A 16557-nucleotide genomic window follows, 5' to 3' on the forward strand; every position below is an offset into this window, starting at 1 on the left:
ACAAACATCAAATACCAGAAAAATACCAGAAAAATGATGTAAGCAGTCGTCTACAGATTACGTTTACACAACCTGATGTCAATCATCTGAATTTTAGTTAGATTGACACCTGCGCTTGACACCTGCTGTTCAAATTAGTTGGAATTAGGCAATATGAAAGGAGTATTCCGCTTGTCTAATCATTCCCACTACATGGTACTTCTGATATTTTAGGGATTTTTGTGATCAGGTTGTGTAAGGTTGTGATATTTGGCTCTGTGTAATTTTCCTTCTTTTGCTGATATTTTGAATTTTGGAGTAGTACATTTGGTAAATACGTTTTTGTCATTACTTTACCTATGGAATGATATCGTTGCTTTTGGAATTTGATCAGTATTAAAAGAGTTATTTTCTGTTAAACTTTGCTAAATTATCGTAAACAAGGTAGATTTGATCGCCATTTTCGATTACTTTCCAGTTGAATAAACACAAAACAAGTGCACACAGTAGACAAATAGACAATAAAATAGCTGGCGGGTATCATATCAATAACTGATAACTGTTAATCGTTTGTGTTTTCATTTTTTGGTTCAATATCTAGAACACCTACGTCTGTGCGAGCTTGATTGTCCCCCTTGTACTTATACTCGTACTTATATATACTTATATATATCATTTACTCTGCGCTATTTTTTATATGTTTTTTTTATTTACTCATTTATAACCAGACACCCTTGTGATCAGAATAATATGTAGTGTAGTGCTATGTTAAAGAAAACAATGCATTATTGGTGATAATTAAACTCGCACTATAATAATAACAAGAGATATATTAAATACATGTGTGCATAATAGGTAACAGAGCCAAATACACCCAACTGACTGAATAAATATTTATTTTTGCCTTAGTTTGTTTATTATTGCGTGCTCTGTACAGATTGTTTTCAGGTAAAATGGAATTTGATAATAATACACCTAGAACAACGTTGGGGGGTCGAAACCAGGCAGCAAAAAGACTACGTTCAGCTCTTAGCTCTGACTCCTCGGACCATAATGAGGGCGACTTATCCTATCTTGACCTAGACTCAGGAAAAGTTCTGCAAGCCTCACAAAAAACATCTGAAAGCAAGGTAACTCTTACGTTATCTGAATATGATGCGTTAATGTCCAAATTGATGTTACTTGAGAAGGGCCTTGACAAACTGAATAAACTTGATAAATTGGACAAAATTGAAAAATCTGTGCAATCTATGAACAATAAAATTATTGACTTTGAACAGAGATTAAAGCATACAGAAAATTCAAGTAAAGAATTTGAAAAATCAGTTAATTTTGTTAGCTCTCAATTTGATGATATGGTGGTTCAGAGAAACACAGATGTTGTGAAATTAAATGAATTAGAACTGTCTGTGAAAACTATTACGCGTGAAAATGATGAAATAAGAGCCGCAATGATCGAAATGAAAGCTGTTAATTCTAGTCTTAAAGAGGAGCTTTTAGATGTTAAGTGTAGAGCAATGAGAGACAATTTGGTTTTTACAAATATCGATTACACTGAGGGTGAAGACTGTGAAAATGTATTGCGCTCCTTTATTCGTGACAAACTTGAAATCAGAGAGGAGATTCAATTTGAACGTGTTCATCGTTCTAGACCACACTCTAGCAAATATGTCAGATTTGACAAGGGAGGTAAACCAATCCCCCGACCCATCATTGCTAAGTTTAGTTTCTTTAAGGACAGGGAGAGAGTTCGTAAATCGGGACGATTTCTTAAGGGCACAAACTTTGGTATACATGAACAATTCCCGGAGGAGATTGAGGATAAACGTCGCCCATTGTACCCGATACTACGACAAGCAAGGAGGGAAAAGAAAAAGGCGGTATTGGTCAAGGACAAGTTATACGTTGAAGGAGAGGAAGTCAAAGCTGATGCCTACCATATTAAAAACAAAGGCCAAGGAAATCAACCAAACACCGACGGACCACATTCACAGGTGTCAGCATAGGCTTGCCATGGTGGCAATTCAAAATCTATTTCATTTTGTAGTTTAAATGTTTGTGGGTTATGCTCAAAAAGCACTATACCAGAATTTCAATCTTATCTTTCATCTTTTGATATAATTTCATGCTGTGAAACACATCTTGATGATCTTGATGTCATAAATTTTGAAAATTACTATTGTATTTATAAAAATCGGAAACAAAAAGTTGCTAGGAAGTCTGGAGGCATTGCGATTTTTGTTAAAAACTTCTTGAGAAAATACTTTACCCAGATTGATACTGAATGTGAATATGTTCAGTGGTTTAAATTATCAAAATGTTTGTTTGAAACAGACGAAGATGTTATTTTTGGCTCTGTTTACATCCCACCAGAAAATACTAAATATTTCAACAAAAATATATATGACTTGTTTTACACAGAGTATGAAAATTTCTGTACCAATTATAAACATATAGTTACATTTGGTGACTTCAATGCTAGAACTGGTAATGTTGATGATATATTGCAAGTTGATGAAAAACTTTTTGATATTATAGATATTGAATATAACAGTATATTTGATGTAGATATTTTAAACGAGTTGAGAAAAAATGATTTTTCTGTAGCACGTGTTTCAATGGATAAAGTTGCTAATCGTTTAGGAAGAGATCTTGTAGATTTTTGTAAATCGAATGAAACAGTGATTTTAAACGGAAGGTCGTTTACAGATAAAAATGTAGGTAGTTTTACTTGTAAAAACTCTTCAATTGTTGATTATGTAATAGCTTCAGCACACGCACTAAAACTATTTAACGGTTTTACTATAGACGAATTTAACGCATTATACTCTGATGTGCACTGTCCAATCAATTTCAATTTATCGCATATTGTTGAAAATAATTTAAGGCAGACTTATTCTTCCAATGAGAAAATTAAAGGTTGGACTCAATCCAAAGCAAATGTATTTCTTGACAATATTAACAGTAATAAAGTTGATGATATGTTAAGAGAAATCGAAAGCTGCGAAGAAATTGATAAAGATTTTATTAACTCTATTTTTCGAAACATTGAAAATACACTCCTTGTATCTGCAAAGAAAACATTTGGTATACAAAAAATGAAAACAAATATTTCAGATGGCTGTAGACAGCCTTGGTTTGATAATGATTGCAGAAATGCTAGAACGTTATATCATAGATGTAAGCGAAAATACCAATGGACAAAAAATGAACGTAACATGTCTGATTTATATAATTCTAGTAAAAATTATAAGTATATTATGAGAAAAAGTATTGTCAATTTTAAAAGGGAGCAGAGAAAGAAAATACGAAACATGAAAAACTCATCGCCTAAAGAATATTGGAATTATGTTAATAGTATAAGTAAGAAAAAACAAATGACTGATGTTGATGTTTCAGCATTTTATGATTTTTATAGACAGCTTAATACAGATACAGTAGATGCAAATGACAACCCAGAAACAGACTATCCAAATGTTAATTTTGATAATGGGCTTAATGATAGCATAACAATCTCTGAGATACAAAGAGCAATAGATAAACTTAAGAATGGCAAGGCGGCTGGTCTGGATCAAGTTACTAACGAATATATTAAGGGAAGCAGTACTTTACTTATACCACTTTATCACAAATTGTTTAACTGTATTCTTAACACTGGTTTTTTGCCAGATTCTTGGTTGACAGGATGTATTGTACCAATCTATAAAAATAAAGGTAGTATTGAAATGCCTGAAAACTATAGACCTATTACATTGCTTAGTTGTATAGGGAAATTATTTACAAGTATACTAAATGAAAGATTGACAAAATATTTAGAAAGTTATAATTTATTAAATTCAAACCAAGCTGGATTTAGGAAGCATCATTCAACTGTTGATAATATTTTTATTCTCCACATGTTAACAGATTACCTTAAACATAAGAAAACAAAACTTTTTTGTGCTTTTATTGACTTTCAAAAAGCCTTTGACTCTGTATGGAGAGCAGGCGTTTGGTGTAAACTTGTCAAATACAATATTTCTGGAAGTTTTTTAAATGTAATAAAAAATATGTACAGTGAAATCAAGTCATGTGTATCTGTAAATGGCAAATTTTCAAATTTTTTTGGTTGTTATAGGGGCTTAAGACAAGGAGAAAATTTGTCACCGGTAATTTTTTCTCTGTACCTAAATGACTTAGAAAATTACATGTTATGTAATAACGATGTTTCAGTTATACTTGAAGATAATAACATTGAAATATTTTTGAAACTTGTTGTTTTGTTATATGCTGACGATACCATTCTTTTTGCTAAAACAGAACAAGATCTTATATCTGTGTTGAACACCTTTTCTAACTATTGTCATATCTGGAAATTAAATATAAACTTTGATAAAACAAAAGTAATGGTATTTGGTGATAAAAGAAATAGAAACAGGAATATTACGGTAGATAATCAAGTTTTAGAGATCGTAGACACGTTTAAATATCTTGGTGTAGTTTTTTCTAAGAACAGACAATTTGCGGTTGCAAAGAAACATATTGTTGATCAAGCAAGACGGGCAATGTTTGGTTTATATAAGAAAATAAGAAATCTAGATTTACCTATTGATTGTCAGTTAAAGTTATTCGATCATACAATTGTACCAATTTTAACTTATGGGTGTGAAGTGTGGGGTTATGGTGACTTGTCGCTTATAGAAAAAGTGCATACAGATTTCCTTAAATATGTATTACGTGTTAAGAAAAGTACACCGCATGTTATGGTTTATGGCGAACTTGGGCGATTTCCATTATCAATTATTATTAAGAAACGAATTGCTGGTTATTGGTATGATTTAGTTAACAGTAATTCACTACAAAAATTATCGTCAAATATTTATAAGCTTGTATATGAAGATTTTGTAAGAAATGGTAAGGAGTACAAATGGCTATTGAATGTTAAGAGTATTTTTGACGAAACAGGTATGAGTTATATTTGGTTAAATCAGAAGTTTAGTGGTTCTAAATGCTTATTGTTAAAAACCATTGATATATCAATGTGTAACCAATATGTACAAAAATGGCGTAGTGATGTCGACTCAATGCCAAAATGTTTAAATTATAGAATGTACAAAACTGATCATTGCTTTGAACCGTACCTTTGTTTACTGTCAGACAAATATTTAAAAACATTTGTTAATTTTCGATTGTGTAACAATCTCCTCCCTATAGAAAGAGGTCGGTGGTTAGGTATTGTTAGAAATGAAAGAAAATGTAGTCTTTGTAACTCAAATGATATAGGTGATGAATTCCATTACATTTTTTCATGTAGTTATTTTGAAAATAAACGAAAACGACTTTTACCACAAATTAATCAACAAAACAAAAATATGTTTACGTTTAGAAAATTAATGAGTGAAACAGATCCACAAAAATTAAGCAACTTAGTTAAATATGTTTATGTTATACTTGAATACTTTAAGAACCCACCTGGCTAGTCACATTGTTTTTGTTTTTTTGTTGTTTTTTTTTAAATCTATAAATATTTTTCTATTTTGCAAAATATAGCATGTACACAATGACATAGTTACATTGTATGTTATGAAATATTGTAGTTATAAATACCTTTTTAAAACTACTGTAGTTCATTTAATTTGTATACACAACCTGATTACACATTTATTAATTTTGTTTATATATTATTGTACACCTCTTATCATATGTAAATATGCTGAGTGTATCAATAAAACTTGAAACTTGAAAACTTGATATATTTTTTGAAAATAAAACAAAACTATTCGTTTACTAGTAAAATAGCATCAGTAGATACAAGCATTTATAAACTCAATAAAGCAACACTCATGCAGGGTATGGTTATGTGCTAAATGCAAATATATCATATTCAATAACTTACCGAACAGAGCAAGGACAGTCACATAATGTTGTAGGTTTATATCTGTAGGCATTGTTCTACTACTCTGACAGAAATGTTGTCGAAGATACAGCTGTTGCCGTCATGAGCTTGAATCGAGTCTTGTCTCTAGTAAATATCATCCCATATTGAATCAATAATTGTTCACTTCTTTTAAAATGTCGTTTACTTCAACACATTTGCTTTGAAATAAACTATCTGCTTTGCAAAACTGTGCAATGTTTATTTATTTTAACAATTCATTCCTATGATACACATTGACACAACATTTTTCCGTTGTATATTAATTAATGATTATTTTTTAAACCATGTTCAACACATAATCAGTGCACATTTACTTAAGAAATAAAGACCTTAAATACTTTAATCAAATAACAATATGTTTTATGAGATTCTAAGATAATTCTGTTGATCGACAAATAACCCGCATTTATCCCTCTGAATCAATTGCATATAAACTGTCGTTGTATGACGTTCTAATCATCTAGCAGACCAGGAACCACCTCGATATTTTTCTCTCTTTTTTTTCAAAAGACGTCAGTCGTTTAGTTCTCACATTTCATTCCCTTCTGATAGGCTGATATACTTATTGCTAGTATGACTCTTTAAATCTTGATATTGATAATTCGCCTGTTTTCCCCAGTTTCTTTTATGCTGGAAAGAAAAGAAAATACAAGTGATAAATGTATGCGTTTGTTTCACTTTTATTGTATTTTCTGATTCGCAGATCAGGGGGGCCGGAAACACCCCGCGCACAAACATTTACAACACCAATTTTTGGGCGAGGGGGCGCCCCTTGGCGGGCGGGGCGGCGGCAAAAAAAACCCCCCAACACATTCACCCGCCCCCCAATGTTTTTTTTTTCCCCCCCCCTGGGGAGGCGGGGGGGGGGGGCGGGCAAAAAACCCCACCCCCCAAAAAAAAACAAAAAAAAAAAAAAAAAAAAAAGCGCTTCACGAACCCAAAACCTAAACAACAAAGGTTTTTCTCAAAGCAGCTTAAAACTAGCTATGTAAAAGAAAGAAATATTTTTATTTTGTTGCAAGTATCCAACAAATCACAACGCATTCAAAGTTTAAAGGTAGTATTGGCTTATAGAATTGTCAATAAATGCAAAATCACAAATTACGCGGATGAATATCATTGCTCGGTTATAAAGTGAACGAGTCCCACAGAAACATTTTTCCTTCAATTAACTCTCCCCGTGGGGCTCGAACCTTCGACCTCCCGATCCGAAGCCGGACGCCTTAACCATTAGGACAACAGTACCGGTTTTCATGTTGTATGTTAGATTTGAAAAATGCCTCGTTTTTAATAGGACGTTAGATGCTGCGTGTCCTTCAGGTTAAGATATCTTTGTTTTGAAATATACTGTTTGTTATCGAAATACTCGATATTTATAGTTTATTTATTCAATGTGTCTGGTTATATAAAAGCACTGCGAATAGTCTAGTTTAACAATCAATAAGTGTTAAATGATAAAGGTATTTCTTGATTTTTTATTTGCACGGTTCTGAAAATTTCTTTATTTGAAATTAATTGCTGAAATGACACTTAGATTAAAATGTGTCCCAAATCTATTTACATATTTCACAATAAGCATCAAAGCATTTATTTCAGGTAATATCCAAAAAGTCAGTGGCTTTATTCAGTCATTATTATTCAATACCAATCCTATCAAAAGCAAAGACGAAACAATTATAGTTTGCAAAAGCAAAAATTCCTAAATCTGAATTGCAGAAAATCATTTGCAGGTTGCAATGATGAATCAAAGCATGAACGTGAATGAAAAATTGGCAATAAATAGCTAAAAGGATTTTTTATTTCTTGCAATGATAAATTAAAATGGATGAAGCAAAATGTCAAATATTTTAGAGGTAATTTAATTTGTTAGAAGTGTCATGACTTTGCCTGACTGATTCAAATGACAGTTATTTTAAGCAACATTACAATTCACGAGGAAAACTTGGCGTCGATAAAACAACTTTAGTAATTTCGAGGAAATCATCTAAATACAGTTTAATGATAGATAATAAGACACACTTATGTAAATTGAAATTTCAAAACAAAATGTTGTTGTTCTTTACAGTAATAAAGTACACACATTATAATAATGCAATAAGAGCTTCAAACTGGCAGCCAAATAACGTAATTAGATATTAAAAGACTATTTTCTAAATGTCCATGCCTTCGTGAATTTATTTTAAATATTTACCAAAGGGGTACAAACAAAACCCACTATCAACACTAATACACATCTTAGTCAGCTACTTGTTTTCTTATTATATCTAATTACCTCTATCTCGCAAAAATAGATGATATGGATATATATCAAGTGATGAAAAACATATTTCTTTTAATGAAAGTTAATAGTATTAGTAATATATATTTTCGTTATACAGCGGTTGCATCTCTGAACAGCTTCTAGATAGATAACATTATCTAACATGTACATGTAACATGAATCTCAAATTTAGACCATTTTTGTATACGTAATAGAAAGAGTATCGAAACACGAGGCTTTCTGATTTGCAATTGTACGAGTGGGGGGGGGGGGGGGTGGGGGACGAAACCTCTGAGTATAAATCAGATTGCCGAGTGTTTTGATGCTCTTTCTCATTTGTATCATATGCAAAAAGAAGAAAATCCGTTTTGTCATAATATGAAACCCCAGAAAACAGTAACCAATGAAAGAGCATTTGAATTTGATATTTCTATCGCTATTCCTTTCTCTGTCGTCACAATGAACAATGAGCCAATAAATGGGCATGCTCTGGAGTGCGGGAAGCCAGTTAACGCACTGTGTATGTTTTTGAATACGGATTTTCAACAGAAAGGTTCCCAAACTATGATACAATCATAAGTCAATCTTGGAATACTCATAAAAAGTTCACCAACTCTTAGGCAACTGTTTTTATACATTACTTTCCACTTGTCATGTCCCATTATTATATTGAAATTAACGAACACGGTTTTTATATATTCAGGATATTATTGTATTTTGACAGCAGCTGATTTAAATGGATTATCAATGTTCCTTGTAGAAGGTTAGAAATATTATAAAGTACATCATGAATATCGAATCATATCTTTCTCACAAAAATCTTCAAATGAAATTCATTCAGAGTATACAACTTTTGTATTTACTCGGATTTTTAGTGCTTTTATTGCATTAAATAAAATTAAATGTAGCAAAATTACATTTAGAGCCTAAGATATCATTTCTAAATATTAATTGCTTGCAACATAAGTGTCGCGTGTTCTTGCAAATCATGCTGATTTTCCGATTATGTATTATCACAATTACAGTAAATAGCATCAGTCACCTACCTTCAAACATTAAAGGCCAATTATGCCTCTGAAATGCTTTTATCTTTATTTATCAAAAGCTTTTTAATTTTGGTGTACTTTTATGATATCCAAAACATTACTTATTGTCCAATTACCTTAACCATCTTTCTCATAAGATATAGTATTCTGTATGGAAAAATACTACTTTGTTTACATTTTGCTACTTTTATTGCTAATTATTTCACATTTATCACTACTTTCTATAGGTAACAATCAATTAACATTCTCTAAAACCATTATTTAAACATTATAAAGTTCATGTTTGCCCTTTCTAAAGAAGTAAAAAATATTTATTTCTCAGGCATAATATGCCTTTTAAATTATATCTGCATCTCTGTTCGAAAATAAATAAATTAAAGCTTTAATGTTTCTTCAATTATTCTAAATACTGTTTTAATTGCAACCGTTAGATCAATCCTCTATTTTAAGACATCTTACATTCTGTGAAGGAGTGTCATATGTCATTTAACTATAAAAGCTTACTAACTGGAGAAATCTACAAATGGAAGAAACAACCAGAGACTGTTTATTCATGTGAGGAGACAAATATATATGAATACAAATGTTATTACGTAACATTAGAACAAATTTTTCGGAGAAAGAAACGAATGCCTGTATTACTGGCGTCGTTTTTTCTATATGAGATTCAACCACGTAACATTATCAGCAAATCAGAGGAAAGTTACCACCATTTCTTTTGGGAAATAGGCACTTTATATTAAGAATCAATCAAGAAACTAATTATTTTGTAAAAATCATCTATTAAAGCATTCAAACAAGTGAAATGACATTAAAGCTAAAAGAAAATTGTTCAATAAATTATAATGAATAAAAATTTAACAAATTTTGTTATTTTGAACACTCTGCATTCGTTTACGTCTTCACACGTCACGTCAATAATTACTTCTCAAATGGCTTATATGTAACTTTTAATAAAAGCAAAATGAAAGTAAAAGAGATAAAAAGCTGATCTAATGCTGTCTGAAAAGTACACTTGTTGATATAAAAAGGGTAAAACAACTTGAAATAATACTTACCAAAGTGTGACAGAAATATCATCAAATGGTGCAGCATTCTCGAATTGACGTACATTTTCCTTCTTCACAAACATAAAGAAATATGTGCTTGTCCCATAGATTGAAATATGTTTCTCTATTACACACGATGCTAATATTATCACTGTTTGGGTACTGTAAATTAAACCAAAATTCACTGTACAAGAGATTCGTTATGAATTAAATTATAAGATGTCAATATATCTAGATGAATGTATATAAATTTCTTATTTGTTCACTCTTTGTTAAAATCCATTGATAATTTCACTCAAAGCATCAAGTAATGAACACATTAAAACACTTCTCCAGCCTGTTTCAATAATGTAACAGCAGACAATTTGTTCCATTAAATACTAATATTGATGACACATTAATCCCGTTGATCGACCACAAATAACCCTTTTTTCCTGTCCGATCAATTAGATTAAAAATACCAGAATCTGTCAATGTTTCCATCTAATAAAATTCAATGTCTTTATTTGTTCTTGCCTTAATAGACTTCTAGTCTCAGTGCAACTCTCTCGATATTTTCTTTTCTATGGAAAATCAGTAGTTTGTGTTCTCTCATTTCCTCCTGGCATTTCTATCTAATTAACGCGGGTATGGCTCCTTTAATTTGATATCGATAACACCACTGTTTTATTCGAGATTTTAGGGGACTGAAAATAAAAACAAAAGCTAATGTTAAATGTCAGTCTAGCGTTTCTTGCGTATGATAAATGTGTCCTTATTGTTCTATTTTTTTCGATGTTTTTATTATTTTTCAATATTCTAACCTTTTTATATGCTTGTCAAAGTTATTTCAAGAATTAACTTAAGTACCCGAGACATTCTTTCAAGGCAAAGTATGTTTTTCAAGAATCTCTGTCACAAAATATAATTTACATAGTTGTATAATTATTTTCATTAAGTTTACTGATCAAGATTGCAAACTTGAACATATTATATTTTATCATATTAACATATTTTTTTTTCTCAAACTCAGATAGTTGTGAATCTGTTCCAAGTCTAGACCAGTTTTTTAGACTTATGAATAACGTAGAGTGAAAACTTTCAAATTCAAATTTCATTTAGAAGAATTTTAGCTATGATTTAATATTTTGATATTAATATCAGACAAGTAAATGTTTAATAACTAGTTACAGTCTGGAAAGGTATAATTCAATATGATATTTCTTAATAATGAGAAAAGCAGTTGAAAGAATCTTTACATATAAGTACATAAATTTGTATATTATCAATATGATTGTCTTTACCTTGATATTACACAGTTTTTTTTAATAACAAATAAGTAAGTCAGAAAGTAAATATTTCATTTTATTTTTTGCTTTTCAGTGGATTACTGATTTATCCGTGAAAATTATATTTGGTAATTTCACAGTGAAAATTATCAAAATATAATTTCACTCTTTTCAATGACGAAACTACTTTTTTAAGATTTTCCCCATGTGGTACCTCAATTTTATTTTTGCTGACAATTCTGACAATGTCAAGCTGTTTAAAGAAAAAGCAAAGCTGAAATTGATAAATAACTGAAATTTCAAAAGTAATAAAAAGAAGAAAACTTACTTCTATTCATTCAAAGTCCAATCACCAAATTTCGTCTCTAATTTTTTTTGTTTCATTTTTACAGTCTGAAAAATAAATTCCTTCCCCATGCAAAACTGCTCTTGATGACATTTGGGCATATTAAAGTATCCTACAAGCAATAACTGCCGTCTGCTTTATGAAAAATTGAAAAGCATTGACAGCCATCACTCGAAGAATAAGTAAAACATCCCAGCGTTTTTTAGCAAGCTTCCAAGCTTTCCGTTTTCCTAGCTCCTTTTCTGAATGTTTTCACATCTGTCAACACTTATTTTTTGTATGTTACAATCGTCAAATAAGTTTTATTTCTTTTAAAAAGGTGTATGACTAACAAATCCAAATTATATCCCTCTGAATCTTACACAATTATTTTCCTCCCATGAAATACACAACTTTAAAAAATGGCTGCCGCTTACAATTTACAAAGCCAGGTCTAATATAAATTCGCAGTAAGCAACAGAAATATGGATGGATGGTTGGACTTTTTCTCCTACAAGAATTGTTTGTTTTTATTATTAAAACAAGCGATCATTCATATTTTTTTAATAAAATGAATAAATATCACCGTCATTTAATGTTGATTGGCGGACTTATTTTTCAGCTCAAGACTTCTTGTTTTTAATGAGAAATTCCGACTAAATGGTGCTCTCAATGGGGGAAACAGTTTTAATATTAACGTTAAAATTATGGAAATTTCGTTTTAACTTGTTTTTAAGCATAAAATAAAAAGAAAATTTGTCTATTTGTTGTGTAAGATGTAATTTTATTTCATCTCGTGAACTTTAAAAACAGTATTCTCACTCGTGGCTACGCCACTCGTGAGAATACTGTTTTTAAAGCCCACTCGATGAAATAAAATTTCATCTTACACACAAACAAACAAATATCCTCTATATCATGACATGTGCATATATGTAACAAAACATATCTATAAAACATAACAAAAAAACACGCTTCAATGGGCTTATAAGTCACCAAAGATCATATAATTATAATGAACAACATTATGTATTTACACATATATTGTGTTGTGTTTTTTAAAAATTAATTAAAATTTGTATCTTTATGTTATATGTTTCGGACATTTATAGTAAACAATCTAACATGTTCAACTTACTCAAATAACATAATTTATATATTTACATACAGTATATAATTAACTATAACAATAAGATTTTCGGTGTTATAATTAATCAGTACGTCACACATTGCTTCATCAAGGCTTCTGTTTTTCCCTTTCCTTACATTATAGCATTAACCTTTATCACATCCATTTATTGTAACATCATACGTTGAGAACTGAAGTTGTACAAAAAGAATTTGAGCCGATATTAAGAAAAAATAAAAAAATAGACGTGCTTGGGGTGTGAGGGAAGATGCACTTTTTTATTATCCCTTATGGACACAGTGTCAGCTTTTTATATTTATATTATTTGTGAACCTTCGAGATCATATACTCTCTTATTATCGAAAAACGAATACTTCTAAATCCGTTGTCGTGGGCGTAAGGGGTCTTGTGAATTTTTTAATTTCCCATGAACACTAAACTTTAGGGTATAAATGTTTATATTTTATGAATTTAATGTTTTTTGTTAAAGTCGACCAGATTTATCACTTTAAGAGATTACGAAATGGAAAAGAATAAACTGATGACTTTCATAGATCTTAACATTGAAAATGCTTTTACAATATTTGTGAGATACGTTTGTAAATACATAGTGCAATATGTTATGATTTATATAATTTCACTTCCCAGAACTAAATAATAATGCAACAGCATGTATGCAAGTATGTATGTATTAATGCTACTACTCATTTATTTAAAATGACATTATGCTCGTCTACGTGTAAATGGTCAGTGAACAGGTAAAAATAAAACTTTTTCCAGATTTTTGTAGAGGTATAGAGTGCAAATAATGTGAAGTAAAAGTCGTTGATATAGGCTGATAGATATTGCATTTCTGTGCGATATTAATCTGTCTACAAGTCAATTTAAAACAATAGTTTACGTCTACGTAAGATTGATACTATATTGATCTAATGCTTTCGGCAATTTGTCTATTTTTTGTAGACAGTACTTGATAAGCAATTTAGATAACTTGTTCGTGCAAAGTGTAAATTCCCATGTTACAGTTATGCAATAAAATTGTTTTGTTTCTGTACACGTTTCTGTTTTTAGGAAACTGTGTTGTTCACAGGTTGCTCTCTTAAAGGGCATGTTCTTATCAACTTTGTACAAAATATACGTAAAATCAATCTATACATATAAATTGATTTAGAAAAAATTAAATTGCTTTGAATTATCTATTATGATATAAGTTTTATTTCTCAAAATTTTCTTTATTATAATTATTGTCCTGATATAGTTTCCGAAAAGTTACTCAATGGCCATAAAGATCAGCCACCTTTTGCTCCGTTCGATTTCGATATTAAGTATAGTTAAATTGACTTAATATTTAACAACGATTTTTATATTTGGCTTATAAAAACTAAACTATTTCACATGCAGATCTGCTTTGTTCAGGTGATATTCGTAAAATGTACTCTAAATGCATTGTCAAAATAGCATAAAACACATGTGTGCGATTTCAAAATTAGAATGATAAAATGAACTGTTTTCTTAATGTTAATGTGTCTTTAGTTCCGGTTAATGCAAAATAAGGTTTATGTTTAATAGTGAAATGTTAATAATATGTAAATGATTCGATCTCTGTCGTAACGTGATCTTTGATAAAAGATTTATCTTACACAAATGGATTTGACAAAATATCATTTTGAAATAGAGAGAAACGGAATCCCTAAAGAACGTCCAAAACGATAAAATTGAAAATGTTGCAGGCCCGGTTTGATTGAGCCTGTTCATGGATGGTACTGGATAGTGCAAGTTACCGTCCACGCCCCCTAGCACCGGCTTAAGCAAAATTCAACATTTAAACATGAAAATTGTGAAATTTAGGAACATCCGCAGATGTGTTGATACGGCGGTTATCATGGAACCTTCAATGTGACACGTTAGTGTCATTCCTTGAAAAGCGGCGTATGGTCCAAGATTAAAAAATGCGTGTGCCCTAAACGAGAAAAGCAAATCACCCATAACTGTGGATAATCTTGACAGGCAACAAATCACTAAAGATGTAATAGACTTCATAGATCTCACATGTATTTGTCACCTTTTCCCGAATCATTTTATATCATAGTGATATTTTCTAAATACTTTCAGTTTAAGTAAGACAGGATCAACCTATTATCTTGATAAATGTAGCAAATGTTTACAATACAATTGATAACACCATATCATATATATCATAGAAACCCTTAGGCAGGATTTCCATGTACCCGTGATCCGACTGCGTTGTCCGTTTGCGACAACGCAATTATCGGACACAAGTTCGGATCCCATTATTTTTAATTTAGGGTATGCGTTCTTCGTTCATTGGATGCGCAAAAGAATTGATAGATTTGCTACTCTCTGCATGCGAGAAGTTGTTTAATTAAAACGGAAGTAATCGGTAACCAATTTGCTAAAACATACATTTCAATCACATTTAATTTTGTTGTATGCTGATGTCAAAGAGAGTAATCGGCAAAACATTGTTTCTGATGAGTGTTATTTGTTGTTGTTCTTTTTTTTAGATGTTTGTAAAGAATAGGCGTATGTATCCCTTAAATGCTCTGCAATATTAACCTGATAAATACATTTATGTCACTTCTTAACTAATTATACGTTATTTTCGTTTTCTCCTATAATAGTTTTGCTCGTATTTCACTCTTGGTAAATCTTATAAAATATCATTGTTTTTATGTTCAGATGGATAGAGAATTATAACACGTGTTATGTTATCGGGTTAACTTAACAGCTGAAACAAACAAACAAAACTTTTAATACGTTCATTTTGTGAAATCATAGATCTACCAACACTGTAAAATGGTATATAAAATAGTTGACTTGTTCCCACATAGTTAAAATGAAGTCAATAGAAAGTTGATAATATAAAGTTCTTGATACGGAAGAAAGCAAGGACAATTATTCAGTAACTCATTGTGAATGTACAATGTAAACTTGCAATAGTAGCTGCAGTATCTTCTACCACACACGTCAACATAATATCAGGTTAATGTCGGTCTTTAAAAATGATTATAACTTGTCTCATTGAGAAATTTGTGATGTAAGGTTTATTTATACGGCTTGGTTTGTTTTAGTTCGATTGTGCAGAACATTAAGATAAATATACGAGGATTATTTGATATGTCATGTGGATTGTACGATGTCTTAAAAGCATTTGACCCAAATAATCAAATGAATATTCATTTTTCTGGTCTTTCGGGATCATTGGTTCAAGCAATTTTAAGTGTAACTTAAACCCAGTCTAGAAGTTTCATGTAATTTTGTTGTGATTAATGCTTCCTAGGGAAAGGTATTGAATAGAGCTTTTCAGGCGTAACATCCTCGAAATCATGCAAAGCTATATCGCGCTTTAGTACAATACACATTTCATATCGAACAACCCTCGTATTTTAATTCCATTATTATTGCCTGACAAAATGGCAATGATCTTATATTTCCTGTGGTTATCCTTACGTGCAATCAAAGGAACTTCGGACTCAATCAATACCGAGCCTGCAACATTTTCGGTTTTGCTGTTTTGGGCATTCTTTGAGAAAAAGACGTTATCCGGAACTCGGCAAATGTGG

At 30.9% G+C, this 16557-nt stretch overlaps 1 protein-coding gene across 1 annotated transcript; it reads left to right on the plus strand.

Moving 5' to 3' along the window:
• Positions 1–219: 219 nt before the first annotated feature.
• On the plus strand, positions 220–3631 carry LOC132748907 (uncharacterized). The gene is made up of 2 exons (XM_060738577.1): positions 220–309; positions 928–3631. The coding sequence occupies exon 2, from the start codon at positions 933–935 to the stop codon at positions 1983–1985; it is 1053 nt and encodes a 350-aa protein (XP_060594560.1). The 5' UTR covers positions 220–309; positions 928–932; the 3' UTR covers positions 1986–3631.
• The last annotated feature ends 12926 nt before the right edge of the window (positions 3632–16557 follow it).

The sequence above is a fragment of the Ruditapes philippinarum genome, unplaced genomic scaffold (genome assembly GCF_026571515.1).
Source record: "Ruditapes philippinarum isolate M1 unplaced genomic scaffold, ASM2657151v2 ctg118_1_1_1_1, whole genome shotgun sequence".
Lineage (NCBI taxonomy): Eukaryota > Metazoa > Mollusca > Bivalvia > Venerida > Veneridae > Ruditapes > Ruditapes philippinarum.